At 44.4% G+C, this 25,070-nt stretch overlaps 1 protein-coding gene across 1 annotated transcript in view; it reads right to left on the reverse strand.

Moving 5' to 3' along the window:
- Window positions 1-25,070, reverse strand: part of DMC1 (DNA meiotic recombinase 1) — a 561,673-nt gene that overhangs the window by 71,714 nt on the left and 464,889 nt on the right. Inside the window, exon 6 of the mRNA XM_068254934.1 lies at window positions 21,048-21,164. Coding sequence (XP_068111035.1) covers window positions 21,048-21,164 — 117 coding nt within the window. The remainder of the gene's footprint in view (window positions 1-21,047; window positions 21,165-25,070) is intronic.

The raw sequence follows: 25,070 nt of genomic DNA on the forward strand, positions 1-25,070 counted from the left end.
GGATCCGATTAGTTCCAAATAGTGAAAAATGGTATCCGAGCACCGCAGTTTTCCACTTCATTTTATCTCTAATCTTTCAATTCATCCATGGAGACCTATTTTAATATTTAAATATTGACTGAAAATACTTTTAAAAGTTTGCCATTTCCGTTCAGTATCCTTTCTCTGTAGTATATTATCCCAGTCCATCAAACTTAGTGCCTGCCTGAATTGATTGAACTTTGCTTCTCTAAAATTCATAGTAATGTCTAATCTGCCTCCATAAGAACCAATTTACGTCCAGCTTTACTTCTTAGTTACCCAGTTCAGTCTGGATTATCCAGAAGGGGTGTGAGAGGGCTATATGAAAAGCTTATATTTATTTCGAGCAAGGTCCCACCCACTCAGGACAATCCGAGGTACCAAAGCTATAACATCTTTTTTAGGTCTGGAGGATGGAGCGGTCCACAGCAAGGCTCTGGGGTCAATGTCAGAGAATGTAGAGTCCAAGACCACCCAATGTTTTGACTGTCTGCTTTGGAACCAGTCTAGGACTCGAGTAAGAAGTACTGCATGGTAATAAGTGTGTATGTCTGGCAGGCCCATACCATCCACTTTTGGTCTACTCAAAACTTTAGAATTAATTCTATGGGTTATTTTTTATCCCATATGAATTGTAGGAAAGAGGTATGCATTTTCTTGAAAGGTATTAGAGAGCCAGATCAGCAGTTAAAGCAGAGAAACCGAGAGCCCAATATAGTGTAGTATGTATTGGATCAGGGAGAATTAGTGTAGAGTAAGTATTATACTTACAAACATGGGTTACCGTTTAGGCAACCACTATATAGGCAGGTGGGGAGATTAGACCTGTCCCCACTCAGGAATAAGATGTCGCTCTCTGAAGAAGGAAAGGAGGGTTTGTCACCCTTCCAACCACCAAGGGTGGATATCTTGACACGTAGATGTACAGAGGCGCCAAAAGGATAAAATATGCTAAAATGTTTAAAATATTCGGGTGGCGGCGGTGGACCAGCCACTCAGAAATAGACTCGATGCTGTCGCTTAAGATAAAGACAATTTATTCACATACTTCATGAACAGAACCGCAACACGTTTCACTGGTATATTCCCGCTTCCTCAGGCAATAAACAGATAGGAGTACACTGTAAAGACAGAGACAGATAGCGTGTCCTTAGACCAATGTATATGTGTGCTAACGATTTTTGGTGCATAGTTATGTTAACGTGAATAATGGGTAAACAATGCTGTGGTTAGAGGTATATTGGGAGAGGGGGTGAAGGGCTGTGCGGAGATTGTTCTAAGAGTTAAAAATCGTAGTAAAAAAATGGGGGGGGGGGGGGGGGCAAAAAAAAAAAAAATATTAGGGGAGGAGGGGGGGTTAGGGAAAAATGAAGGGTGGGAAAACACAATGCAATCAGATGTAGTAAAATGCAGAAAAACAGACTCACCAGTACAGTCTCAAGGTCACGAATAGCGTCGCTGTACCGGTGAGTCTGGAAATCAGGACTTATATACCTAAGAGTATATTAGCAATTATACATGCAATTGGTCCACCCATATACTCTTAGGTATACAAGTCCTAATCTCCAGACTCACCGGTACAGAGGCGCTATTCGTGACCTTGAGACTGTACTGGTGAGTCTGTTTTTCTGCATTTTATTACATCTGATTGCATTGTGTTTTCCCACCCTTAATTTTTCCCTAACCCCCCCCTCCTCCCCATTTTTTTACTACGATTTTTAACTCTTATAACAATCTCCGCACAGCCCTTCACCCCCTCTCCCAATATACCGCTAACCACAGCATTGTTTACCCATTATTCACGTTAACATAACTATGCACCAAAAATCGTTAGCACACATATACATTGGTCTAAGGACATGCTATCTGTCTCTGTCTTTACAGTGTACTCCTATCTGTTTATTGCCTGAGGAAGCGGGAATATACCCGTGAAACGCGTTGCGGTTCTGTTCATGGAGTATGTGAATAAATTGTCTTTATCTTAAGCGACAGCATCGAGTCTATTTCTGAGTGGCTGGTCCACCGCCGCCGCCCGAATATTTTAAACATTTTAGCATATTTTATCCTTTTGGCGCCTCTGTACATCTACGTGTCAAGATCAGCAGTGCCTGCATGACATAGGCATAAGCGCCTGCGTGATATAAGGCAGTGCCTTAGGCATAATATCCATCTTGATTACGCATATCCTACTCAACCAAGATAGGTACAAAGATCTCCATTTTTCAAGATCCCTATGGATTTTAGATAATGAGGGGGAATTCATTGGGAATAATTCAGATAAATGACTGGCTATATAGACAGCTAAGTATTTAACCACTTAACGACCAGCCAACGCCGATAGGCGGCGGCTGGTCGCAGTGGTGTTTCCATCCTGTCAGTTGACGGAGGGAGTCTCCGTGAACAGCCTGCAAGCCTCCGATCGCGGCTCGTAGGCGAAATGTAAACACCCGGGGAAGAAATCCCCGGTGTTTACATCGCACGGCGCTGCTGTCACAGCAGCGCCATAAAAGAGATCGGCGATCCCCGGCCTCTGATTGGCCGGGGATCGCCGGCATCTGATAGGCTGAAGCCTATTAAAGGTGGTACAGGATGGATCGTCGTCCTGTACCGCCCATAGAGAGAAGGAGAGGGAGGGGGTAATAGCACTGCGGAGGGGGGCTTTGAGGAGCCCCCCCCCCCGCTAGGCGAAAGTGAGCGGCGGCAATCAGACACTCGCCAGCAGGACATCCCCCTAGTGGGGAAAAAAGGGGGGGGGGGGGAGTCTGATCGCCCTGCCTGCCACACGATCTGTGCTGGGGGCTGAAGAGCCCACCCAGCACAGATCATTCAAAATTTCTGCGGTCCTTAAGTGGTTAATCTTATGCTTTTGCCAGCGAAAAGGGAAAGATTTGGACAGATCCTGCACCACATTCTCCAGCAAAGATATATTGAGAACCTCCGCCTTAGATCAATTTTAAAATTGCTCCTATTACTATAATCTGACATTTTCTGCAAGATGCTGGGGAAAGCAATACTACATACAACAGCAGGTCATCTTCAAATAGTGCAAGTTTAATGTGAATTCCCTGTATGGATTCCCTGTATGGACCGATTATTGTGGAGCGCTACTGCTCCATACAGATGACATACAAAAGGGGGGAGAGGGGGCACCCAGCCTCGTACCATTACGGATGGGGAAGGCATCCTACAGGGTCCTGTTAACCTTGACAATGGCCAAAGGATTACTACATAGGGCCATCACTCTGTTGATATACTTAGGGTCCAGACAGGGGCGTAGCAATAGGGGGTGCACAGGTGGCCACCGCATCGGGGCTCTTGGGCCAGAAGGGCCCCAAAGGGCCCTCCCTTAACTACAATATTAGCTCTTTATTGGTCCTGTGCTCATAACAATCACTTCTATAGATACTTTGAATAGTGGTAATTATTAACAAGCTGTTCCCCATCCCCTTCTTGCACCTCTGACACTGTAGTTGCCATTGGCAGGTTTTGGTGCGCTGAATCAATTGTTTTGTATAGAGTGCTTGGGGGGCCCCATTGTAAAACTTGTATTGGGGCCCACAGCTCCTTAGCTACACCACTGGGCCCAGACCCAACCGTGTCAGGGAACCTTTCAAAAATGTCTAATGAACCCTGTTGAATGCCTTCTCTGCGTCCACTGAGACCACACAGAGAGGATGACTGGTCTGCTGTGCTGGATGAATGATTGAAACTGTTTTTAAGGTGTTATCCCCCGCCTGTCTTTTTTACAACAAAACCAGTGAAATGCATAGGTGGGTGGAGCTTGAAGGTAGGGCGTGTGTGACCTCTGTAGCCCTGTTCATTCCTGCTGAGTGTCTAATGTATGTGAGATACGGGTTGATCACGGGCGTCTTTGAGCGGTTCACCGCTGACACATGTGGCTCAACTGCACCAAGGAGGCTAACACTCTGAACGGGGCTGGACACACAGAATGCAACAGAAACGTGGGTGAGGCTGGAATTTCAGCTGGGCGGTGGTGAGATTATAGCCTCTAGGCTTACCCGCTGTGTTTAAACTGGAATCCAGGAAGTTGCTCAGTTCTGTTCATATTGAATATTTGGAACTGCCTCATATTGAGTGCCCGCTCTGTTGGCTATCACGGCTTACTACTATCAATTCTAAAGATGCATGTGCTTCCAGGTCTGCTGGAGCTGTGAACTAACGCTATGCTTACTGCTTCTTGCTAATTGCAATAAGGAAACTTTACTGCTTATTAATAACATACTGGTTGAATCTACTGATGGCATAAGTTAGCGATAAACCGCTGTGCATGAATGCTAGCGGAGTGAATGGTATGGTGTGCAAGCTCTGACAGGAGGTTGACCCTTGCTATGTTCATATTGTTGTTTTTAAATGGTTTGAATTCATTGAGCAATTAAGGTTTGGCTTATACAATAAATGCTATCAGCATTTTTTCTAAGTTTATACCGTGTGGCCAGTCCATTTATACAGTGTGGCCAGACACAGGGACTCCTCCTTCCCTCAAGCTGTCCGGGCCCTTAACACTGGCCACACCCCCATATACTTAAGAAACCTCCCTTGTGTAATGTATATTGTGTATATATTGTAGGTAAATTGTCCAAGTGTGATCAGCACCCATGAACCATTAAATTGTAAAGGAATGCCCAGACCAGTCGTCCTTCCGTATCTCTCAGACGACAGCCAATACTTTTCCAAAAAGGGTCGGCACCTCCAGTATTAATAGCTCTTTAAAACATAGCTCTTTATTGAAAAAAGTAAAAATGATTGTAAAACGTGAGTGGCTGCATCCCAGCGACAGCCCACTGTTTCAGGTCTACACACCTTTCTTCAGGCTGGACAACCTCACACTAAAATCATGAGCAACAAACACTTCCTTAAATACCAAGCCTTACCTCTCTGGAGCAATCAGAGGAAATCACCTGCACGGACCTGATGGAAGACTGCTAGGAGTAGTGAGAGGGAGTAGTGATATGCTGTCAGCACGAGTAGTTGCTGTGCAACTTCCTGCTCAGCAGAGTGTGCACCAGCCAATATACCTCCACTTAAAATAGTGCAGAGTGAATTCTCATTTATCTACCTCCTTATCCGCATCAAAATGCGGAAATCAAGTAGTCACTCATTGCTGTTCACCCCCATGTTAAGGTATTAATCCACATTACCTCTCCCATAAAGCCTATAATCCCTAACGCTGTGTGTTCCCCTGCAAGCATATAAATAAAAGTCTTCCAAAGAGCGACCAATAAGCTCCACGATCTCTGCACAAGCCCCAGCGCCGACCAATCAAGTACCGCCGTGTCACTGCACTGATACACAGGCGCCACGTTGCAAAAATACCGCCGCAACACGGAAAAAATGTACGCGAGATGTCCGCTTTAACGCGTACATAATTAGAGTATGCAGAAAATTGTAAGCATAGTCCCCACTCATATGCGCACAACAATTTAAATATCACAAAATGCAAAAAGCCGCCCCGAACGCGGAAAAAGGCACGCATCAAACGATGAAAGCACCATCTACTGACCTGAGCAGAGAACAGAGCATGATAAATTACCATGGAAACACACAGCGTTTAGGCAACTCCATCCACCATGAGGCTGATTCCTCCTGGTCCTAGAGAGCACAAATATAAAGCCCCGTCTACACGAGGCGATGTAACAGCAATGTTACTTATCAATGCGGCTCGATTGATAAGATCCGTCAGGTCGGATTTCGCCACCGCCGATTCCCTGCTCATTCCCCACGAGGGGACAATGGCAGGGAATCGAGCGGGGGATCGAATCCGACGCACGTGCGGGCGAGCGGGTACGCGGGGGGTTGCGGAAGAGGCGAAACCGGCAGCTAATCGAGCCGCCGGATCGCCTTGTGTAGACGGGGCTTTAGACAGGCCTGGTGCACACCAGAGGAGTTTTTCTGAGCGTTTTGAGTTTTTGAAACCTCCTGCTAATGTTATCCTATGTGTCTATGCACACATGGTGCAGTGATGCGGCAGTACTTGATTGGCTGGGGCGTGTGCAGAGATTGTGGAGCTTATTGGTCGCTCTTTGGAGGACTTTTATTTATATGCTTGCATGGGAACACACAGTGTTAGGGATTATAGGCTTTATGGGATCTGAGAGGTAATGTGGATTGAGGCTTGTAATGTGGATTAATACCTTAACATGGGGTGAACAGCAATGAATGACTACTTGATTTCCGCATTTTGATGTGGATAAGGTAGATAAATGAGCGTTCACTCTGCACTATTTTAGGTGGAGGTATATTGGCTGGTGCACACTCTGCTGAGCAGGAAGTTTCACAGCATATTACTCCCTCTCTCCCATTGGCTTGCTTTAGCTCCTAGCAGTCTTCCATCAGGTCCGTGCAGGTGATTTCCTCTGATTAATCTAGAAAGGTAAGGCTTGGTATTTAATGAAGTGTTTGTTGCTCATGATTTTAGTGTGAGGTTGTCCAGCCTGAAGAATGGCGTGTAGACCTGAAACAGCGGGCTGTCACTGGGATGCAGCCACTCACTTTTTACAATCATTTTTAACTTTTTTTCAACAAAGAGCTATGTTTTAAAGAGATATTAATACTGGAGGTGCCGAGCCTTTTTGGAGAAATCTATATTGTAGGTATACTGCATTCAGCAATTCACATTGGGCTTCATTCACTAACCGGCGCTAAGTGTTAGCACCAGAGTGAAAAGCCACTTAGTGCCCCAATAGTAGCTTTGCGCACAGTAACAGCCGCGCAAAGCTACATTGCGCACAGCAGCAAGCGCAGTGCGGTGCGCCGGTAATAGTGCATGGTGCAACAATAACGTCGCACCTCCTGCCCTGTAAACGTCGCACCCGGTGCGCCGAAGACGGCGCATCGGGTCACCCCGAAGTGGCTTTGGGGGCACCCGATGCTCCATCTTCGGCGCACCGGGTGAGACAATATCGTTGCACCGCACACTATTACCGGCGCACCGCGCTGTGCAAGCGGCTGTGCGCGATGTAGCTTTGTGTGGCTGTTATTGCCCCAAAAGTAGTTTTGCGCGCACTAAGGCCTTGATTCATCATTGTCTTTGAGATAACATTTTCCAGTTCATTAAATTACTGAATTCGAAGTTTATCGATTTCTAGTTGTATTCATCAAGGTTTTTCCGCATTCGGTGTGATTTCGATAAAATATCGATAACAATGTGGTAACCATTCGGTAACGTGTCGATATTTCCATTTTACAGCGGTAATTTAGCACAAGGCCATAAGATACCCGTGGAATTGTGGGTAAAAGGGCAGTTCTTTGAACACCATGTAGCAACATTCCGAATAGGGCTTGACACCTGGACCAGGATTCTAGAAGTGGCTTGGGACAATTCCACAATTCCACAATTTCGCCAGCTACGGCTTGATAGGAGCCTTTTCTGAAAAAATGTAGTGCAGCTAGCAATTTAGTTAACCCTGGCACTGCTGGGTTCTCTTACAAGATGATTCAAGAGAAATGCCGATGTCCTGGTATAGCAAATAAATCCATTCTCTTTCAAATTGATATGGTTCTAGACCTTATTCTTGCCCTTCTGCACCTTTGAATCACTCTCAGCTAGTCCTAAATTTAACGCTAAACCACGCCCACTTTCATTTTCATGAATTGCACTTTCTTCCGTTTTATCGTATCATTATCGAATGATTACCGAATGCTCGCTAACAGCTGTAGATAACTTTGATGAATCCTGATATCAACTTATCGAGTTCGGTATTTTAGAGAGCTGTCGATAATTGATTCGATAAGTCTTGATAATTCGAGGCCTAAGTGGCTTTTCACTCCGGCGCTAACACTTAACGCCGGTTAGTGAATCAAGCCCCCTGTGTACTATAAACTGTAATAATTTGGATAATATGTGCCTCCCCATCCCTCTGTCTGTGTTACGTGTACCCATGTGTGTGTTTGCCCGTGAAAGGTCTGTTGTGCTGTCTGTGCCAACAACAATTCCTTGTGCGATATCCTGTACTTGGCAAATTAAAATCTATTCGGATATAGGCACATGGATCTGAACAATACGTTTACTGTACAGTTTAATCTAGCCAGAGATTTACTATATCAGAGTACACTGTCAGGGCAGTTTTTAGGTTAATTCGCTCCCAGGGCGAGTGTCAAAAAATACAACCCCTCCAGTATAGGTAGCCAGATGACCCTGGCAGTATAGCTAGCCACCTCCCCCATACACACACACTGTAGGCAGACACAGCAGCCCTCTTTCCCACCGTCACACACAGTATAGTCAGCCAGAAACCCCCTTCCCTCCCCACCCCCCATATAGACAGACAGAGCCCCCCCTTCCAACCCCCCACAACCAGTATAGCTAGCCAGCCCCCCCTCCCAACCACCCACAACCAGTATAGCCAGCCAGATACCCCCCTCCCCTCCCCACACACAGTATAGCCTCCCTCCCTCCCCACATACAGTATAATCAACCAGAGTCCATCCCCACCCCCACCCCACATACTATTGTTAGCCAAAGCCACCCTCCCTTCCTATCCTTCCTACACACACACACTGCAGTCTGCCCACCATACCTCAGCGGTGAAGAGAGTGCAGACACATGCATGGAGCAGCTGAAAACTCACCTTTGGGATTCACCGCTGCCTCTATCTCCTTCCTCCTAAGCATCTGTCGCATTGGTAACACCCCACCCATGATGACATTCTTTTGAATGGTATATACAGTGGGATGCGAAAGTTTGGGCAATGTTGTTACTCGTCATGATTTTCCTGTACAAATCGTTGGTGGTTACGATAAAAAATGTCAGTTAAATATATCATATAGGAGACACACAGTGATATTTGAGAAGTGAAATGAAGTTTATTGGATTTACAGTAGGTGCACAATAATTGTTTAAATAAAATTAGGCAGGTGCATAAATTTGGACACTGTTGTCATTTTATTGATTCCAAAACCTTTAGAACTAATTATTGGAACTCAAATTGCCTTGGTAAGCTCAGTGACCCCTGACCTACATACACAGGTGAATCTAATTATGAGAAAGCGTATTTAAGGGGGTCAATTGTACATTTCCCTCCTCTTTTAAATTTCTCTGAAGAGTAGCAACATGGGGGTCTCAAAACAACTCTCAAATGACCTGAAGACAAAGATTGTTCACCATCATGGTTTAGGGGAAGGATACAGAAAGCTGTCTCAGAGATTTCAGCTGTCTGTTTCCACAGTTAGGAACATATTGAGGAAATGGAAGACCACAGGCTCAGTTCAAGTTAACGCTCAAAGTGGCAGACCAAGAAAAATCTCGGATAGACAGAACCGACGAATGGTGAGAACAGTCAGAGTCAACCCACAGACCAGCACCAAAGACCTACAACATCATCTTGCTGCAGATCAAGTCACTGTGCATCGTTCAATCATTTGGTGCACTTTAAACAAGGAGATGCTGTATGCAGAGGAAACCTTTTCTCCGCCCACAGCACAAACAGAGCCGCTTGAGGTATGCTAAAGCACATTTGGACAAGCCAGCTTCATTTTGGAATAAGGTGCTGTGGATTGCTGAAACTAAAATTTAGTTATTTGGACATAACAAGGGGTGTTATGCATGGAGGAAAAACAACACAGCATTTCAAGAAAAACACCTGCTACCTACAGTAAAATATGGTGGTGGTTCCATCATGCTGTGGGGCTGTGTGGCCAGTGCAGGGACTGGAAATCTTGTCAAAGTTGATGGACGCATGGATTCAACTCAGTATCAGCAGATTCTGGAGACCAATGTCCAGGAATCAGTGACAAAGCTGAAGCTGCGCTGAGGCTGGATCTTTCAACAAGACAACAACCATAAACACTGCTCAAAATCCACTAAGACATTCATGCAGAGGAGCAAGTGCAATGTTCTGCAATGGCCATCTCAGTCCCCAGACCTGAATCTAATTCAAAATCTGTGGTATGAGTTAAAGAGAGCTGTCCATGCTCGGAAGCCATCAAACCTGAATGAACTAGAGATATTATGTAAAGAGGAATGGTCCAAAATACCTTCAACCAGAATCCAGACTCTCATTGGAGCAGGAAGCGCTTAGAGTCTGTAATTTCTGCAAAAGGAGGATCTACTAAATATTGATTTCATTTCTTTTTTGTGGTGCGCAAATTTATGCACCTGCCTAATTTTGTTTAAACAATTATTGCACACTTTCTGTAAATCCTATAAACTTCATTTCACTTCTCAAATATCACTGTGTGTGTCTCCTTTATGATATATTTAACTGACATTTTTTAGCGTAACAACCAACGATTTATACAGGAAAATCATGATGATTAACATTGTTGCCCAAACTTTCGCATCCCACTGTACTGTAAGCCTTGCAGTGCAAAGAATACATTAGAAATTCATGCAACACTGAACTGCCTCAGATGTGACTGAGCCTGATGTAGGGACTCTATAAAATCATCAAGCTCTAATCCAGGGTGCAGGGGCGTAGCATTCAGTATAGCCACCATAGCGGTTGCTATGGGGCCCACGGTAGCCCTACGCCACAGGGGGCCCGTGCCGAGTCAGAGGACTTTTTTTTTTTAAATTATGATGCCGGCCGCCCCCCCCCCCCCTCCCCCGGCTCCTTGCCCCCAATAATTTTAGAACCGCGCCCTCCCCCGGCCCCCCTCCTCTGATAAGGTGGCTGGTGAGGAGGGGGACTACGTGGCGGCGTATTGATCCTCCCTGGCGGCCGGGCCGACACTTACTGTATGCTTCCGGCCAGCCAGGGAGGGAGAAGGACAGTCTCAGACGTGCGACCAGGAGGGAGCGGACCGGCTGCGAGGAGGAGAGCGGAGCACCGACCCAACTCCACGCAAGCTGGCAAGCTACAGGGATTTGGGCCTATGAGGCTGTGTAACCAATTTTCTTTTCAGTTTAGTATAAGCTACAGGGATTGTAAGTATGTTGTGCGTGCCTAAGTGCCTGGTGCTGCTGCCTGTAGTGGACGGAGGTGGGTGAGCGGGTGGAAATGGGGGCCGGCCCGGGGGACTTGCTGGCTGCTGCCACCCATACCTAGCCCTGGCCAGCTGCTGCCACCCATACCTGGCCCTGGCAAGCGCAGCGGCCATAATGCAACCTGGTGCTGGCTGCTGGGGGAATAGGGCAGGGCCCTGCCTACATATACTTGGCACATATACCCCTGACTACATATACTGGGCACATATACCCCTGCCTACATATACTGGGACATATACCCCTGACTACATATACTGGGACATATACCCCTGACTACATATACTGGGACATATACTCCTGACTACATATACTGGGACATATACCCCTAACTACATATACTGGGACATATACCCCTGACTACATATACCTCTGACTACATATACTGGGCACATATACCCCTGACTACATATACTGGACACATATACCCCTGACTACATATACTGGACACATATACCCCTGACTACATATACTGGGCACATATACCCCTGACTACATATACTGGACACATATACCCCTGACTACATATACTGGACACATATACCCCTGACTACATATACTGGGCACATATACCCCTGACTACATATACTGGGCACATATACCCCTGGCTACATATACCCCCCTGACTACATATACTGGGACATATACCCCTGACTACATATACTGGGCACATATACCCCTAACTACATATACTGGGCACATATACCCCTGGCTACATATACTGGGCACATATACCCCTAACTACATATACTGGGCACATATACCGCTGGCTACATATACTGGGGACTACTATACTCCTGACTACATATACTGGGCACCTATACTCCTGGCTACATATACTGGACACCTATACCTCTGGCTACATATACTAGGCAACTATACCTCTGGCTACATATACTGGGGACTACTATACTCATGACTACTTATACTGGAGACACCTATAGACCTGGCTACCTATGCTGGGGGTACCTATTTTGGGGGAACTGCTGTCAGATTATCTGCATTTTTGTGGAACCGCTGTTATGTATTTTGGGGAACAGCTGCCAGATTATGTGTATGTTAGGGGAACAGCTGCATTACGTGTATTTTGGGAAACTGCTGCCAGATTGTGTATGTTTGGGAGACCACTGCTGCCAGATTATATGTATTTTGGGTGTTACGTGTTTTTTGGGTGATCCACTGCCAGGTTTTGCGTATTTTGGGGAACTGCTTCCAAATTATGTGTATGTTGGAGGAACTGCTGCTGCCACATTGTCTATTTTGGGGGAACCACTGCCATATTATCTGTATTTTGGAGGAACTTCTACCAGGTTATGTCTCTTTTTGGTGAAATGCTGTCAGATTACATCTATTTTTGGGGGATACACTACGGCAGAGCTCAAACTTCCCTGGCAGACCTTTTACATCACTGCTAAGGTCATGTATATTTGGCCCCACCCATGACCACGCCCATGTTATGCTTGACCACGCCCATTTTTGGCGCGCAGCGCAAGGGTTTTTAGGGTGAGTCCACTCACCTCTTTTTCCAGGACTAGACCCCTGCATATACCCCTGGCTACATATACTGGGCACATATACCCCTGGCTACATATACTGGGCACATATACCCCTGGCTACATATACTGGGCACATATACCCCTGGCTACATATACTGGACACATATACCCCTGACTACATATACTGGGCACATATACCCCTGACTACATATACTGGGCACATATACCCTTGGCTACATATACTGGGGACATATACCCCTGATTACATATACTGGGCACATTACATATACCCCTGACTACATATACTGGGCACATATACCCCTGCCTACATATACTGGGGACATACCTCTGGCTACAGATACTGGGCACATATACTCCTAACTACATATACTGGGACATATACCCCTAACTACATATACTGGGACATATACCCCTGACTACATATACCTCTGACTACATATACTGGGCACATATACCCCTGACTACATATACTGGACACATATACCCCTGACTACATATACTGGGCACATATACCCCTGACTACATATACTGGACACATATACCCCTGACTACATATACTGGACACATATACCCCTGACTACATATACTGGGCACATATACCCCTGACTACATATACTGGGCACATATACCCCTGGCTACATATACCCCCCTGACTACATATACTGGGACATATACCCCTGACTACATATACTGGGCACATATACCCCTAACTACATATACTGGGCACATATACCCCTGGCTACATATACTGGGCACATATACCCCTAACTACATATACTGGGCACATATACCGCTGGCTACATATACTGGGGACTACTATACTCCTGAATACATATATTGGGCACCTATACTCCTGGCTACATATACTGGACACCTATACCTCTGGCTACATATACTAGGCAACTATACCTCTGGCTACATATACTGGGGACTACTATACTCATGACTACTTATACTGGGGACACCTATAGACCTGGCTACCTATGCTGGGGGTACCTATTTTGGGGGAACTGCTGTCAGATTATCTGCATTTTTGTGGAACCGCTGTTATGTATTTTGGGGAACAGCTGCCAGATTATGTGTATGTTAGGGGAACAGCTGCATTACGTGTATTTTGGGAAACTGCTGCCAGATTGTGTATGTTTGGGAGACCACTGCTGCCAGATTATATGTATTTTGGGTGTTACAATACAATAACATTGTTTTTTGGGTGATCCACTGCCCCTGATTACATATACTGGGCACATTACATATACCCCTGACTCCACTGCCAGGTTTTGCGTATTTTGGGGAACTGCTTCCAAATTATGTGTATGTTGGAGGAACTGCTGCTGCCACATTGTCTATTTTGGGGGAACCACTGCCATATTATCTGTATTTTGGAGGAACTTCTACCAGGTTATGTCTCTTTTTGGTGAAATGCTGTCAGATTACATCTATTTTTGGGGGATACACTACGGCAGAGCTCAAACTTCCCTGGCAGACCTTTTACATCACTGCTAAGGTCATGTATATTTGGCCCCACCCATGACCACGCCCATGTTATGCTTGACCACGCCCATTTTTGGCGCACAGCGCAAGGGTTTTTAGGGTGAGTCCACTCACCTCTTTTTCCAGGACTAGACCCCTGCATATACCCCTGGCTACATATACTGGGCACATATACCCCTGGCTACATATACTGGGCACATATACCCCTGGCTACATATACTGGGCACATATACCCCTGGCTACATATACTGGACACATATACCCCTGACTACATATACTGGGCACATATACCCCTGACTACATATACTGGGCACATATACCCTTGGCTACATATACTGGGGACATATACCCCTGATTACATATACTGGGCACATTACATATACCCCTGACTACATATACTGGGCACATATACCCCTGCCTACATATACTGGGGACATACCTCTGGCTACATATACTGGGCACATATACCTCTGGCTACATATACTGGGCATATATACATCTGGCTACATATACTGGGCATATATACCTGTGGCTACATATACTGGGCATATATACCTCTGGCTACATATACTGGGCATATATACCTCTGGCTACATATACTGGGCACATATACCCCTGGCTACATATACTGGGCACATATACCCCTGGCTACATATACTGGGCACATATACCCCTGACTACATATACTGGGCACATATACCCCTGACTACATATACTGGGCACATATACCCCTGGCTACATATACTGGGCACATATACCCCTGACTACATATACTGGGCACATATACCCCTGACTACACATACTGGGCACATATACCCCTGACTACATATACTGGGGACACTGGCTGTTTGTCATTATGTGCATTTACTGGTGAAAAGCTGTCTCTTATTATGTGCATTTACTGGTGAAAAGCTGTCTCTTATTATGTGCATTTACTGGTGAAAAGCTTTCTCTAATTATGTGCATTTACTGGTGAAAAGCTGTCTCTAATTATGTGCATTTACTGGTGAAAAGCTGTCTCTTATTATGTGCATTTACTGGTGAAAAGCTGTCTCTTATTATGTGCATTTACTGGGGAAACGCTGTCTGTCATTACGTGCATTTACTGGTGAAACGCTCTCTCTTATGTGCATTTAGTGGGGAAATGCTTTCTCTCATTACATGCATTTACTGGGGAAATGCTGTCTGTCATTATGTGCATTTACTTCATATTTTTTTATGTAACTACATTAGCTAGTATAACTACATTACAGTTGGCCCCACCCACATGACATCATGGCCACGCCCATTTTTTTTAACATTTCCTTGAACATGTTGCCCCCTACCCATTTTTGACTGCCCCCTCATATGTGCCAGTCTAGAACCGGCCCTGTACCCCTGCCTACATATACTGGGCACATATACCCCTGGCTACCTGTTCTGGGGACATCTCTCCCCCTGGCTACCTGTTCTGGGGACATCTCTCCCCCTGGCTACCTGTTCTGGGGACATCTATACTCCTGGCCACCTATTCTGGGGACATCTATACTCCTTGCCACCTATTCTGGGGACATCTATACCCCTGGCCACCTATTCTGGGGACACCTATAGACCTGGCTACTTATACTGTACTTAGAGGGGTGTGGGAATGTTGGGGTGGAGGGTCCTGTAGGAATGTTTGGGTGGGAGGCCTGAGGTCCGTGGGGTTGGAAGGTCGTGGGGGGCCCATAAAATTTTTTTGCTATGGGGCCCAGTCATTTCTAGCTACGCCCCTGCCAGGGTGCAAGTAGTCTGAAGCAGCTGGACTGGGCAGAACTATAGTTGGCTAGGCCACATCGCAAAGATATGTTAGCGCCCCACTGCCCCAGAGTGGCAGTGTGGGCCGGGAGCGAGGTGGGCCCAGTGTTGCACCCAATGCCTTTATGCAGAATACACAGTGAGAACCTGCTCTTGGTGATCGTCGTGTCTCCACCACTTCCTGGTTAGTTAGCAAGTTCTGTGCAGCCAGCCAATCAACATGCGGAGACTGAAGCCACATGGTGATTGACTAGCTTCAAGCACTTGCTAACTAACCAGGGAGCGGAGGAGACGCAATTCCTGGGAGCAGGTAAAGTATAATTAGGCTTCTAGTGACCATTTTTCATGATGTCGTAAGGTACAGGACCGCCCCTAGGACTGTCTCTGCCCCCCCCCCCTCAGCCGGCGGTGGTGGTGTGAAGCTGGCAGACTGGGATGACCAGTAGACAAAAAACTGGAGTCTGAATGAACTGATGTGGGACTTGAAATTAAGTGCATCTCTTTTTCACTCCCTGCAATTTATTGTTCCTTAATCCTATTGTGTCATACTACTTTTTGTTACTGTACTCCTTACAGTACAGACCCCCATTTTAGTGCTGCTTATTCTAGTGGCCCTTTTTATGGTGTGCCTTTTTATAACTCCCCCTTTCCCCCTCCTCTTATTTATATGCTGCCTGTCCTGCCCACAATTTATAGTGCCAATTATCGTTCCAATAATCTGAATGCCCTCTATTATAAGACACCTTTTAAAGAGACACTGAAGCGAAAAAAAATATATGATATAGTGAATTGGTTGTGTACTATGAATAATTACTAGAAGATTAGCAGCAAAGAAAATATTCTCATACTTTTATTTTCAGGTATATAGTGTTTTTTCTAACATTGCATCATTCTATAATATGTGCAGATTACACAACACTCAGCATTCAAAATGAGTCTTTCAGAGCAGTCTGTGAAGTAATGACCTCTCCTCTAGCAGAGGAAAAGTAAACAGTTCACTTACAGTTGAGATAATAAAAGTCAGATAACAGCCCTCTCCACAACGAACTTAGTCGGAGAGCTTAATGGCTTGTTTGCATAGAGATAACAACTGGAGTTTCTCAACTCTTCCTGTACTGGAAACAATTAGACTGATGTATCTGATCTTAATGTTTTATTTCTTAGCTGTACTACACATACAAATCATAATATCATCATTTTTTTTTTCGCTTCATTGTCTCTTTAAACAATACCAGTTGCTTGGCAATTCTGCTGATCTTTATGCATTAGTAGTGTCTGAATAACCCACCTTAAACAAACATGCAGCAAAATGCTTGTTCAGGGTCTGAATCGGTATAAATTAATTTCATCAATGAGAAAATGCTGTACTTAATAAGCAGAACTGCCTTCAAGGGCTGCAGTGAGGTAAAAACCATGATGAAAAATGTCCACCACCATATCTGATACTAGCAAAAATTAAAGGACAACTGATGTGCGAGGGATATGGAGCCTGCCATATTTATTTCCTTTTAAGCAATACTAGGTGCCTCGCAGCCCTGCTGAACCTTTGCCTCTAATACGTTAAGCCACAGACCCTGATTCTGACATTATTATCAGATCTGACAACAAGATTAGCTGCATGTAGGGATGAGCGTAATGACCTAATTACGAATTTCCGAAATTTCGCGAAATTACTACAATTACGATTTTAGCAGTAATCGAAATTTCGTAATTTTCGCAAATTACGCAAATTTTCGTAATTACGAAATTTAGTATTTTAAAGTTTGCAAAGGTTTCTATCCCTCTAGATGCCTAAAATGAATAACCAACCTCCTCCTCTCTCTCTCTCTCTCTCTCTCTCTCTCTCTCTCTCTCTCTCTCTCTCTCTCTCTCTCTCTCTCTCTCTCTCTCTCTCTCTCTCTCTCTCTCTCTCTCTCTCTCTCTCTCTCTCTCTCTCTCTCCAGAGATCTGTAGTATTTCAAAACCATACTCACATTCATGACATGTCCAGGGATCAAACCCAGGCCAACCACATGGAAGACAGCTATGCTCACCACCATACCACCAAACACACACTAAATAGACTGCTAACCTAAATCTTACTTGTAGACAGTCATATGAGACACATGCTGGGTGCAGGGCTTTGTGATTGGACCATGCGATAGAGTGAGGTGCAAAAATGAAATCATGCCTAGCAGAGGATGGTTTCACAGTGCTAAATGCTAGGCTGGCTGTGGTGCAATTGGTTAGTGTGTCTGGCTGGTAACAGCAAGGTTACAGGTTCAATTCCATCCAGGCATGTCTTTTCCTTTTGCGTTCAACAGTTGTCCAAACAGAGCCAACAGAGCCCCAGATAGCCATGTAGAGTTAGGTCACAGCTAGCCTGGCTGTGGTGCAATTGGTTAGTGTGTCTGGCTGGTAACAGCAAGGTTACAGGTTCAATTCCATCCAGGCATGTCTTTTCCTTTTGCGTTCAACAGTTGTCCAAACAGAGCCAACAGAGCCCCAGATAGCCATGTAGAGTTAGGTCACAGCTAGCCTGGCTGTGGTGCAATTGGTTAGTGCGTCTGGCTGGTAACAGCAAGGTTACAGGTTCGATTCCATCCAGGCATGTCTTTTCCTTTTGCGTTCAACAGTTGTCCAAACAGAGCCAACAGAGCCCCAGATAGCCATGTAGAGTTAGGTCACAGCTAGCCTGGCTGTGGTGCAATTGGTTAGTGTGTCTGGCTGGTAACAGCAAGGTTACAGGTTTGATTCCATCCAGGCATGTCTTTTCCTTTTGCGTGCGCGCGCTGCGCCATTGAACCCCATGGGGTATTTTGCGTGCGTAAAACTTTACGCATGCAAAACTTTGTGCTCGGTGTTTGGACAACTGTTGAACTCAAAAGGAAAAGACATGCCTGGATGGAATCGAACCTGTAACCTTGCTGTTACCAGCCAGACACACTAACCAATTGCACCACAGCCAGGCTAGCTGTGACCTAACTCTACATGGCTATCTGGGGCTCTGTTGGCTCTGTTTGGACAACTGTTGAACGCAAAAGGAAAAGACATGCCTGGATGGAATCGAACCTGTAACCTTGCTGTTACCAGCCAGACGCACTAACCAATTGCACCACAGCCAGCCTAGCATTTAGCACTGTGAAACCATCCTCTGCTAGGCATGATTTCATTTTTGCACCTCACTCTATCGCATGGTCCAATCACAAAGCCCTGCACCCAGCATGTGTCTCATATGACTGTCTACAAGTAAGATTTAGGTTAGCAGTCTATTTAGTGTGTGTTTGGTGGTATGGTGGTGAGCATAGCTGTCTTCCATGTGGTTGGCCTGGGTTTGATCCCTGGACATGTCATGAATGTGAGTATGGTTTTGAAATACTACAGATCTCTGGAGAGAGAGAGAGAGAGAGAGAGAGAGAGAGAGAGAGCGAGAGAGCTGGCTGGCTGGCTGGCTGGCTGGCTGGCTGGCTGTGCTATTCATTTTAGGCATCTAGAGGGATAGAAACCCTTACAAACCTGAAAAAGTAAAATTTCGGTTGGAGACACGAAATTCGTCATTACGGGAGTGAAATTTCGATTACGAAATTGTAAATTACGATTTAAAAATTAATTACGAAATTACGAATTTGGGTCGTAATGTTAAATTTCGCATTCGTAATAAAAGCAGTTCGAAATTTCGAAAATTTCGGCTCATCTCTAGCTGCATGCTTGTTTCTGGTGTTGTTCAGGCACTACTACAGCCAAATAGCCAGCAGGACACCCAAGCAACTGGTATTGTTTAAAAGTAAATAAATATGTCAGCCTCCATAGTCTCACTACAGTTGTCCTTTAATGAAAAATAGAAAGCTACACCGCAGGACAAAATGGATAGAAGGTACTATTGAATCCAAGACTAAAGGTGACCACTAATGATACAACATCTGTTGCCCAATCTCACCAAAAGTAATATGAGGGACTAATTAAAATATTTATTCAAAGTACAGTATATTAACTCAGTTTACCCTTCTACTACATAGATTTGGTAAGTTTGGGCAAAAAAAAAAAAAAAGATTGTAACCTAAGTGGGCACCTTAACAAAAATGTCAAAAAGGCAGTGTCTAAACGAGAGCCGTGATAAAGTTAATGATGTCATAAAAAGATGGAGATTAAACAAAAAACACTTTTAGGCACTCTTGTCGAACTCGCAGGTGTTTTGCCGCTATGTGAAATTGCATGCTTAAACACAAGTAAACCCTGGCACACACTTTTGATTATGATTGACTCACTGACCAAATTTACCACCTCTGTGCAGTATGAGAGTTTACCTACACAATTTGCTCATAATATTCAATATTTGTTGACTCTCATACTACATGGAGGTGGTAAAATTGTTCAGTAATTGGTCAATCATAATGGAAAGTGTGTACCAGGCTTTAGGCTTTCTTAAGAGCAGGGGCGTACCTAGAAATCGCCTGGCCCCCCTGCAAAAAAAAAATCCAAGCCCCCCCCCCCACCTCCCTAGGGCCCGCTCAGGGACTTTTGTGGGGCAGGAGGGGTCGCAGCATAAGAGGAGAGCGTGGCCGCAGATCGGTGGGGAGGGGGGACATTTCCCCCCTCCCTCACCTCGGGCTCTCCTCTCAGCGCTCCCCTCCAACATCAATCAGTGGTGGCAGCAGCGGCGGCGGCAGGCTGAACACATACCTCCTTCTCGGCTGAGGTCTTCCGATCACTAAGTGCTTCAAGTAACTTCCTGTGTAAACAGGAAGTTACATGATGCTCTTAGAATTAGAGATCGGAAGACCTCCGCCGAGAAGAAGGTAATGTGTTCAGCCTGCCGCCGCTGCCACCAATGATTGCAGGAGGGGAGCGCTGAGAAGAGAGCCCAAGGTGAGGGAGAGGAGGGAATGTCCCCCCTCCCCACCGATCTGCGTCCACACTCTCCTCTTACGCTGCGACCCCTCCTGCCCCACAAAAGACCCTGAGCGGGCTCTAGGGGGGCCCCGTGCCCCCCCCCCTCCCCCCGTGGCTGCAGGAGTCGCATCCCCTATTTTTATGCCAGTGCTTAAGAGGCCACTGCATTTTTAGGAGCCACCTGTGATTCTGTATACAATTTAAAAAAAAGATACAAACTGCATTACTTTTACACACAACTCAAGCAATTTCTCACTGACCACTGTAAAAAAAAAAAAAAAGCCTGCATTTCAATGCAGATAAACACACACATCATGTGGAAAGACTGTTGCTGAGAATCATCTGCATTTCCCACAATCACAAGTGTGATCCCTCCCTGTCATAGAACAATGCATATATTTAATAACAGTATGCTATTATTGAAGAACTACCTGTCATAGATTTTAGCAATGCGTAGTTCTCCTCTTCCCTTCCTTAAGCTGATCCTTGTTGTGGATGCATGAGCAAGTATATGACCGCCTATAGGTTTCTTTGGGTCAGTTTGAAAGCTATAAAAATAGTCAGAAATGTGGTGTTTATAATATTATATTAATTTATAAAGCACCAACATATTCTGTGGTGCTGTAAAGAGTAAGAAACAATCATACAATGGTATTATATTTTTAGATCATAATATAATTTAGAGTAGACAGTACCACTTACGGGTGTGTTATGCCTTTGCTAAACAGTAAAAGCAGAACCCATCTGCATACCAAAAGCACCCAATGAGTCATGTAATTACAAAAAATAGAAAATATGTATTAATCATGCATCTCTTCAGCAGGGACAGGGAAGCTGGTCAGAGTTGATGGGAAGATGAATGGAGCCAAATACAGGGCAAACTTGGAAGAAAACCTCTTGGAGACTGCAAAAGACTTGAGACTGGGGCGGAGGTTCACCTTCCAGCAGGACAATGACCCTAAACATAAAGCCAGGGCAAAAATGGAATGGTTTAAAACAAAACCTATCTATGTGTTAGAATGGCCCAATCAAAGTCCAGATCTAAATCCAATTGAGAATCTGTGCCAAGATCTGAAAACTGCTGTTCACAAATGCTGTCCATCTATACTGACTGAGCTGGAGCCATTTTGCAAAGAAGAATGGGGAAGGATTTCAGTCTCTAGATGTGCAAAGCTGGTAGAGACATACCCTAAAAGACTGGCAGCTGTAATTGCAGCAAAAGGTGGTTCTACAAAGTATTGACTCAGGGGGCCGAATAATTACACACACCCCACTTTGCAGTTATTTATTTGTAAAAAAATGTTTGGAATGATGTATGATTTTCGATCCACTTCTCACATGTACACCACTTTGTATTGGTCTTTCATGTGGAATTCCAATAAAATTGATGCATGTTTGTGGCAGTAATGTGGCAAAATGTGGAAAACTTCAAGGAGGCCGAATACTTTTGCAACCCACTGTATAGTCTCTCAATACGAACGTAAATGCAATATAGTTGAGGACGCCAACGTCCATCAAATTAGTAAACATATATAAGCAAAAGCAGAGCTAGGTAGCCAATATATCCAGTTAAGTCTCGGAAGTATTGTTCCCATGGACAAGTGCAGAACATATTATAAGGCTAACACAGGTCTTGATTGTTCTGATGCAGGCCAACTATTGTTGCTGCCGATAACAAGAGTTCCTTAACCAGTTCACCCCCAAGGGTTTTTACCCTAACGGACCAGAGCAATTTTCACCTGTCAGCGCTCCTCCCATTTATTCCCTAAAAACTTTATTACTACTTATTACAAGAAAATGATCTATACCTCTTCTTTTTCACCACCAATTACGCTTTCTTTGGGTAGTACATTTTGCTATGAATTATTTTATTCTAAATGTGTTTTAACCACTTGAGGACCTAGGGCTTTCTACCCCTTAAGGACCGGCCACTTTTTTTCCATTCAGACCACTGCAGCTTTCACGGTTTATTGCTCGCTCATACAACCTACCACCTAAATGAATTTTGGCTCCTTTTCTTGTCACTAATAAAGCTTTCTTTTGGTGCTATTTGATTGCTCCTGCGATTTTTACTTTTTATTATATTCATCAAAAAAGACATGAATTTTGGCAAAAAAATGATTTTTTTAACTTTCTGTGCTGACATTTTTCAAATAAAGTAAAATTTCTGTATACATGCAGCGCGAAAAATGTGGACAAACATGTTTTTGATTAAAAAAAACCCATTCAGTGTATATTTATTGGTTTGGGTAAAAGTTATAGCGTTTACAAACTATGGTGCAAAAAGTGAATTTTCTCATTTTCAAGCATCTATGACTTTTCTGACCCCCTGTCATGTTTCATGAGGGGCTAGAATTCCAGGATAGTATAAATACCCCCCAAATTACCCCATTTTGGAAAGAAGACATCCCAAAGTATTCACTGAGAGGCATAGTGAGTTCATAGAAGATATTATTTTTTGTCACAAGTAAGCGGAAAATGACACTTTGTGAGAAAAAAAAAAAAAAAAAGTTTCCATTTCTTCTAACTTGCGACAAAAAAAAATGAAATCTGCCACGGACTCACCATGCCCCTCTCTGAATACCTTGAAGGGTCTACTTTCCAAAATGGGGTCATTTGTGGGGTGTGTTTACTGTCCTGACATTTTGGGGGGTGCTAAATTGTAAGCACCCCTGTAAAGCCTAAAGGGGCTCATTGGACTTTGGACCCCTTAGCACAGTTAGGCTGCAAAAAAGTGCCACACATGTGGTATTGCCGTACTCAGGAGAAGTAGTATAATGTGTTTTGGGGTGTATTTTTACACATACCCATGCTGGGTGGGAGAAATATCTCTGTAAATGACAATTTATTAATTTTTTTTACACACAATTGTCCATTTACAGAGATCTTTCTCCCACTCAGCATGGGTATGTGTAAAAATACACCACAAAACACATTATACTACTTCTCCTGAGTACGGCAATACCACATGTGTGGCACTTTTTTGCACCCTAACTGCGCTAAAGGGCCCAAAGTCCAATGAGTACCTTTAGGATTTCACAGGTCATTTTGAGAAATTTCGTTTCAAGACTACTCCTCACGGTTTAGGGCCCCTAAAATGCCAGGGCAGTATAGGAACCCCACAAATGACCCCATTTTAGAAAGAAGACACCCCAAGGTATTCCGTTAGGAGTATGGTGAGTTCATAGAAGATTTTATTTTTTGTCAAAAGTTAGCGGAAAATGACACTTTGTGAAAAAACACAATTAAAATCAATTTCCGCTAACTTGTGACAAAAAATAAAATCTTCTATGAACTCGCCATACTACTAACGAAATACCTTGGGGTGTCTTCTTTCTAAAATGGGGTCATTTGTGGGGTTCCTATACTGCCCTGGCATTTTAGGGGCCCTAAACCGTGAGGAGTAGTCTTGAAACGAAATTTCTCAAAATGACCTGTGAAATCCTAAAGGTACTCATTGGACTTTGGGCCCTTAAGCACAGTTAGGGTGCAAAAAAGTGCCACACATGTGGTATCGCCATACTCGGGAGAAGTAGTACAATGTGTTTTGGGGTGTATTTTTACACATACCCATGCTGGGGGGGAGAAATACCTCTGTAAATGGACAATTGTGTGTAAAAAAATCAAAAGATTGTCATTTACAGAAGTATTTCTCCCACCCAGCATGGGTATGTGTAAAAATACACCCCAAAACACATTATACTACTTCTCCCGAGTACGGCGATACCACGTGTGGCACTTTTTTGCACCCTAACTGCACTAAGGGGCCCAAAGTCCAATGAGTACCTTTAGGATTTCACAGGTCATTTTTGTTTCAAGACTACTCCTCACGGTTTAGGGCCCCTAAAATGCCAGGGCAGTATAGGAACCCCACTAATGACCCCATTTCAGAAAGAAGACACCCCAAGGTATTCCGTTAGGAGTATGGTGAGTTCATAGAAGTTTTTATTTTTTTGTCACAAGTTAGCGGAAATTGATTTTAATTGTTTTTTTTCACAAAGTGTCATTTTCCGCTAACTTGTGACAAAAAATAAAATCTTCTATGAACTCACCATACTCCGTACGGAATACCTTTGGGTGTCTTCTTTCTAGAATGGGGTCATTTGTGGGGTTCCTATACTGCCCTGGCATTTTAGGGGCCCTAAACCGTGAGGAGTAGTCTTGAAACCAAATGTCGCAAAATGACCTGCGAAATCCAAAAGGTACTCATTGGACTTTGGGCCCCTTAGCGTACTTAGGGTGTAAAAAAAAGTGCCACACATGTGGTACCGCCGTACTCAGGAGAAGTAGTATAATGCGTTTTGGGGTGTATTTTTACACATACCCATGCTAAGTGGGAGAAATATCTCTGTAAATGACAATTGTTTGATTTTTTTACACACAATTGTCCATTTACATAGAAATTTCTCCCACCCAGCATGGGTATGTGTAAAAATACACCCCAAAACACATTA

Source organism: Hyperolius riggenbachi, chromosome 9, assembly GCF_040937935.1.
Source record: "Hyperolius riggenbachi isolate aHypRig1 chromosome 9, aHypRig1.pri, whole genome shotgun sequence".
NCBI lineage: Eukaryota > Metazoa > Chordata > Amphibia > Anura > Hyperoliidae > Hyperolius > Hyperolius riggenbachi.